Below are 7,304 nucleotides of genomic sequence, written 5' to 3'. Positions count from 1 at the left end.
ATTTTTGATTGGCTCTCACTCATCCAAAGTCAAATCTCTCTAATATTATGTTAATTACTGAAATTTTAGCCATTAATTTAACAATGATTGACCATTAAGAAACAGATGGCAGCTTTTCCTCTTCTAAATTAATCTTTTTTTAAAAAAAAAATATATTTCCATGCTTTTCTTTTATTATTATTATGATTTATTAATTATAATAATAATAATAATTTCAATGGGGGAATTAAAAGCACCCATCCTCATCTCATAAGCTCTCTCTCTCTCTCTCTCTCTTCCCTTCTTCTTAGATCTCTCTTTCTCTCTCTAAAATGAGAGACTTTGTTTCCTGTTTCTCTGAAAACGCCGTTAACATCTCCAATCCCTCCTGCTCCACCAAATCCAATGCCGCCGCCGCCGTCACCGCCGCCGTTGTCTCTCCGCCCTCCACCTCCCCCTCGGTGTTAACAGCCGTCACCAGCCTCTACGCCGCCCAGAATCAGCTGATGATTTCAGTGTCGTGGACCAAACTCCACTCAACCCAGAGCCTTTCCATCAATTTCACCCAACCCCAACTACCCACCATCATAGCCTTCAAGCTCGACACCACCGCCCGTTTCTTCAAGAAGAACAAAGGCTCAAAATCCTACGACTTCCAATCCTCCAAAATAGAAATCTTTTATGATCTCTCCGCCGCCATTTACGACGGCGGTGGACCAGAACCCATTTCGGGATTCTACGTTGTAGTCACTTTGGATTCAGAAATCGGTCTTGTTTTAGGCGAGATTCCCATTTCTTCCAGGCCTTTAAACCTCAAATCCGCCATGGCCGCCGACCCAGAAGCTCGAAAATGGTCGTTGATCTCAAGAACAGAGCATTGCGCCGGAAATACTCTGTTTTTGACGAAGGCTAAGTTCAGCGAAAATGGGGTGGCGCATGAGATCTTGATTCGGTGCATTGGAGAAGAAGAAGGGGGGAAAAAACAGCATCCGGGATTGTGGGTTTGGATCGACAAGAAGGCGGCGATAAGAGTGAAGAGATTGCAGTGGAATTTCAGGGGAAATCAGAGCATTTTTGTTGATGGGTTGTTGGTGGATATGTTGTGGGATGTTCATGATTGGTTGTTTGGGTCGGCCATGAATGGATTGGGAGTGTTCATGTTTCGAACCAGGTGTGGTTTGGAAAGTAGTAGGCTGTGGTTGGAAGAGGAGAAGAAGATCATCAATTCTCATGATGAGATTCAAAAGAATTTGGATTTTTCATTATTGATCTATGCAAGTAAGACTTCATGATTATTCACCATCAATTTTTTTTTTTTTTTGAGAGATGAGTTTATCTCTCTAGATTTCTCACTCTAGTTTTTTGTTTGACTCCTGATATCTTCGAGATGATAATTTGTACTTCATCGGTGTATAAATACTTTGATCAATGGAATGATATTGGCTAAGCCCATCGTTAGCAACAGTTTGTCCTCTTTCGGCTTTTCTTTTTAGGTTTTTAAAATGCGTCTGTTAGGTAAAGATTTCCACACGTTCTCCTCCCCAACCAATGTGGGATATCACAATTCACTCCCCTTCATGGCCCTACGTCGTTATTGACACACTGCCTCATGTCTACCCCCTTCGGGGAAGGGCCTCCTCGCTGGCACATCGTGGGATATCACAATCCACTCCCTTTAAGGGCCCAGTGTTCTTACTGGCACACCTCCTCGTGTCTACCCCCTTCGGGGAAGGCCCTCCTCCCTGGCACATCGTGGGATATCACAAATCCACTCCCCTTCAGGACCTAGTGTTCTTACTGACACATTGCCTCGTGTCTACCCCTTCGGGGAAGGGTCTTCTCACTAGCACATCACCCGATGTCTGGCTTTGATACCAACTATAACAGCCCAAATCCACCGATAGCAAATATTGTTCTCTTTGGGCTTTCACTTTCAGGTTTCTTCTCAAGGTTTTTAAAACGCGTCTGATACGTAAATGTTTTCACACCCTTACAGGGGGTGTTTTGTTCTCCTCCCCAACATTGTGGAATATCACAGATATGCATAGTGCAATATGTAAAACGTTCAGATTCAAACCTGTTGCTTCTAATACTAAGTTCGTCTTGATTATGAATTTGGTACAAATTATTTAAATTTTTGTAAAAAAAAAAGTAATTATTATTGCATTTTTGGACAATTTTGGGTACCTAATGAATAAAAAAGTATTGTCCTTATGAGAGCAGTTGAAGATGATGGTATAAAGCTTCAATATCATTCAAAAAGCTTAAAAAAAAAAAAAAAAAAAAAAAAATAATAAAGAAAGAAGCCTAAGCTTTTTTTATTTATTTATTTCTTTTTTAATTCTTTAATGGAAAAAAAGGGATTTATTTTTTAAAAAAATGATGATTTTTCTGAAAAAGAAAAATTGAGGTTTTTGAGAGAAATGAATCAATCTTTTGCTTGCTTTTAGCATTTAAACCGTAAATAGAAGTGGAGAATATAATGAAAATGGGTCTGCAAAATAACACTTTTTTTTTTCTTTTGAAAAGTTTGAGGCAACTCGGGACCTTTGGTTTTCTACGGGCGTTATGGGTATAAATAAGTAACGTAACGTAACGTCTATTCTTTAAAAACCGAACTTGAATCAACAATATTGACCAGCAAACAAAATTGAAATTCAACTCAGACAACTAAATTTTGATTTATTCAAATTATTCGACTTAATTCTAATCCAAAATGTATATAAAGATGATGTCAATTAATTATCGGTTTCTTAAATAAAGAGAACATCCTTATCATTGTCCCTAATAGAGTTGACTTATTAATTTTTGAATATGGTAGCAAATTAATAGTATTGTTCAAATTATTCTTAAAATAGTCATTAATTTGTATTATCCCAAAAAAAGACACATAATTCTCTAAGTAAAAATTTTGTAAAATGTTAACTTCTTAATATATATTATGCATTTGTTTTACCTACTACATGTTCTAAATCTCCGCCAAAAAAATATAACGTTTTTCATAATATTACAAATTTTATTTATGAATTTTGATGTTTGTACATGTGAGATCGGACATGGATTAGAGAGGGAAACAAAGTATTTTTTATAAGGGTGAGGAAACCTCTACTTAGCATACCCATTATAAAAAATTTGAGGAGAAATCCGAAATGAAAGCCCAAAGAGGATAATATATGCTAACGGTGGGCTTAGGCTCTTACAAATGGTATCAGAGCCAGACATCAAGTGATGTGTCAGCGAGGAAGCTGAGCCCCGAAGAGAGGTGGACACGAGGCGGTGTGCTAGCAAAGACGTTGTGCCCAAAGGGGGGGGGGGGGANTTCCCACGTCGATTGAAGGAAGGAACAAGGCCAAGCGTCATACAGAGTACCAACGAGGACACTGGGCCCCCAAGGGGGGGGGTGAATTGTGAGATCCCACATCGGTTGGAGAGAAAAACAAAACATTCTTTGTAAGGGTGTGGAAACCTCTCCCTAGTAGACGCATTTTAAGAACCTTAAGAAAAGCCGGAGAATGTGCCAACGAGGAGGCTAGCCCCGAAGAGGGGTGGACACGAGGCGGTGTACCAGCAAGGATGTTGGTGGACTGGAGGGTCCCACATCGATTGAAGAAGAGATTGAGTACGAGTAAGGATGCTAGGCCTCTAAGGGGAGTGGATTGTGAGATCCCACTTTAGTTGGAGAATGAAACAAAACATTCTTTACGGGTGTGTGTAAATCTCTCCCTAGCAGACCCATTTTAAAGAGAATCTCCAACGAGGACAATAGCGGTGAATTTGGGCAGTTAGAGTACCTATTCGATCCCTAAAAAGGAGTTGGTTGGGAAGGAAAGATAATGCATGGAATCCTGTTAAAGTAGGGCACACCAATGTATAATTTAAGGTTTTACACATAAAAATAAACACATGAAATGTGTGAAGATGCATAGCTCCTAAAACAAAATAATGAAAAGAGGTAGACCCCATTTAAAAGTTGCAAAAACCCATGGGGGTTTGGGCAAAGGCCATTCCAACACAAACACCAACATGGGAAGGACACTGAGGTGAGCTAATCCAAAAGGGAAGAGGAAGTGTGGAAGGGGGAAGTGGAGGGGCCATCACATCTTTGGCTCTTTTTGTTTGTTGTCTTCATGTTAGGTATGAATTTAAAAGGCTATGTTTAGGGTTTAGGGAAAGCATTCACTTTTTTAATTTCATTCCATCTCCCATTTTCAAATTCACAACCTTTTGTTTTTCTTCAATGCTTTGTCGACCACAAAATAATGTTATTTCTTTTAAATGGGAGGAGGTTAATTAATGTTAGGTTGTTCCTACCTCAAAACTAAATAAGATATATGAATGAACTAAGACTTCGTCTAAATGATAGCGATCCTAAGAATAAGATGATTAAGAAAGAATTAAAAAATAAAAAATTAGTACCGATACCAACAAAATGTATCTTCCTTTTATGTTGCTCAATTATAAGAATTTCAAAGTTAAACGTATTTTGTTAGAAACAATTTTATGTTGCGTGACCTCCTAAAAAACATACGAGTGAGGACGAAGTATGTTGAAAAGACATGTGCTAATATGTGGAATAGTCATCAGTCTTAGACATGAGGAGTACATAACGTGACTATGTTGCAGAAAAATATTGTGGCCATCAAGTGTCGTGTAACGATCCTAAATCTCTACATACTCAGAGTCGCTACTAATGTCTCATGCTCATCATCTCTAATGTGGAAATGTAACTCTTAAAAGAAAACATCATCTATAATATAAATGTCGAAGACATTTAAAACATCTTCTCCTTTGAAAAACATAGTCATGGTCTTACGTGTTTAAATACAAAATAATGAAATTTAGAGAAAATAAGACAAATACAAGTGAAGAATACTCCGTAAGTGGCCCTAGTATAAGAGGCCATGCAAATGCAAACACATACCATCATGATTTAGAGGCTATATCTAACATTACAGGGGTGACCTTCAATCTTGGACAATTGAATGTGTAGTACTTCCCTACATACGATTTACACGTGCAAATGTGAATCCCTAGGGCGCTTGCACATCCCCTGGATTCTCTGGTCAAGCTAATCTGTAGCAATGTCCAGAGGTCAACGAAACCCCATAGTGTCATGCGCCTCATGAACACCTTCATCATCATACTGAGTGCATTCGCACTCATCATCATACTGAGTGCATTCGCACTCATCATCATACTGTACGTGTTTGCACTCATAATCTCTAAGAGAAATATCCCTATGCTTATGAACATACAATATGCATGATGTCCCTCTAAATCCATCATAATGTCTCTTCTGACACAACCCTTGATACTCTAGGTAACACATACTCGTGGATATTTATATTAATATCATTTTCATGCTCCTATGTCGATCTAACGACATGATGCAATATGACACTCATAATCATATAACATGCTTAACATGAAAAACATCATCATATTAAAATACTTTAGTTATTTTCCTTTTGTTTTCTTTCTAAAGTACGGACGGTTACACGTTGAATCAAGATTCTAAACTCCAATTTAAAACATGGATCATTATTTGGGTTGTTGTCTAATTTCCTTGTTGGTGGGAGAAGAAGAAATTGTACCTTAAGAATGTGTGATCCATGATGTGTTTAGTGGAGGAAGGGTCATGAGAAAGGGTCTAAATGAAAGTTGGGTGCCTTATAAGAGAATATACGTGGGACCTATTCATCTTCCATTTTTTAAATAAAAGATTAATTAATTATTAGAGGCCAAATCACAAGTTTAGAGATATTTATCCCCTAAATTAATAAACATATCTCTAATCTTTATATTTTATAAAAGAAAATATCCTTAAATTTTTTAAAAAAATTAAAAAGTAACTGTTAATTTTGGCTCATGGCTCAGATCCACCACTAGCAGATATTGTCCTCTTTGGGCATTACCTTTCAAGCTTTACAACATGTCTGCTAAGTAAGGTTTCCACACCCTTATAAATGATGGTTTGTTCTCCTCCCCGACCAACGTGGGACATCACATTTTTTTTATGCCATATATTCACCGAAACTATCTAATTACACCTCATGAATTATTTTCCTCTTCCATTCTAAGGGTACTCACAATAAAAATAAAAAAAAACTTTTTAAACTTTTTATTTTTTATTTTTGGCATAAAGGTATTAATATTATTTTTTTTAAAAGTTAATAGATATATATTTTTTTTTAATTTAGTATGAATGGTGTGATGATAAGAATATTTTTAAACCTTTAAAAAAGGTTTAAAGTTATTTTTTATTTTTTATTTTTTAAATTAAGAGTATCAATCAAATTCGTAAAAATTCAATAATATTTTTAAAATCTTCAAGTCTATTGGAATTTTTGAACTTGACTACGAAGACGACCACGATGACGACAAAAGAAAAAAGAAAAAAAAAAAAAGTTAAACGTATTTTACTTGTAATTTCTTAATTAATAGTATACGTATTATGTGAGAACATTTAGTGTATTGGAACACCTGCATTCATATATTCAAAATAAATAAATAAATAAAATAAATAAATAATTTTAGAGAGAGGAGTTGACTTTAGTAATAGGAAGACATTAATTGGCGCTACAAAGTTGACCGACGACCTTTTCAATGATTTGACGGAATTAATATATCCTATTCTTCTACGTCTATTTCCAATTATTTTATTATTATTATTATTATTATTATTATTATTTTATTCTATTTCTTTTTTACATTTTTAATGGTATAAACTTCATTTTTAAAAACTAAAAAGTCAAATTTTAAGATTTTTTTAATTTTTGTTTTATTATTTTAAACTATTAAAATAGTTTTTAAAAACTTTTTGTAAAAAATTTGACTAAGAATTTATTTACTTTTTTTTTAAAAAAAGGAAAAAATAGATCAAATGGTTATAAAATGCGACCCTAAGAATTTATCAATTGGAACATTAATATTTTAATATGTAGTAATTGCAAAATTAATAAAAAATTTAAAATTTGAATCTCGCCGGAAACCGCCCATACCTCCTACTTAACCCCATGTGCATTCCCTCAACTCATTCAATACCTTCCACCACTGCTCTACAAAACACACATGTTGGAAACACAGATCCGAGGGTTTGCGAGGTTGAGAACGTCGACACGTTTCTGACCTCTTTTCAACGGATGTTAGCGATAGGAACATGTTTGAGGTTTTTGATGTTGTTGTGCGAGTGATTGGTGAACGAACGGTGGCTGGAATCGAGCGTGAGGTCGTTATAGTATTGATCTAAGAGGAGAGGGAGAAAGTTTCATGACCTCTAGAATTTTGGGTTGAAACGACGAAGTCCATGGGTCGAGATTTGACTC

The 7,304-nt window shown here is 35.9% G+C and overlaps 1 protein-coding gene across 1 annotated transcript; it reads left to right on the top strand.

Annotated features, from left to right (window-relative positions):
- Window positions 1-241: 241 nt before the first annotated feature.
- Window positions 242-1,443, top strand: LOC111798963. The gene has a single exon (XM_023682322.1). The coding sequence runs from the start codon at window positions 312-314 to the stop codon at window positions 1,269-1,271; it is 960 nt and encodes a 319-aa protein (XP_023538090.1). The 5' UTR covers window positions 242-311; the 3' UTR covers window positions 1,272-1,443.
- Window positions 1,444-7,304: the final 5,861 nt, after the last annotated feature.

This window comes from Cucurbita pepo, chromosome LG07, assembly GCF_002806865.2.
Source record: "Cucurbita pepo subsp. pepo cultivar mu-cu-16 chromosome LG07, ASM280686v2, whole genome shotgun sequence".
Classification (NCBI taxonomy): domain Eukaryota; kingdom Viridiplantae; phylum Streptophyta; class Magnoliopsida; order Cucurbitales; family Cucurbitaceae; genus Cucurbita; species Cucurbita pepo.
This window is presented reverse-complemented; position numbering and strand designations above follow the sequence as displayed.

Bases quoted from the DNA above. Each gene is read 5' to 3' on its own strand.
- LOC111798963 (XM_023682322.1), top strand. From the start codon at position 312: ATGAGAGACTTTGTTTCCTGTTTCTCTGAAAACGCCGTTAACATCTCC.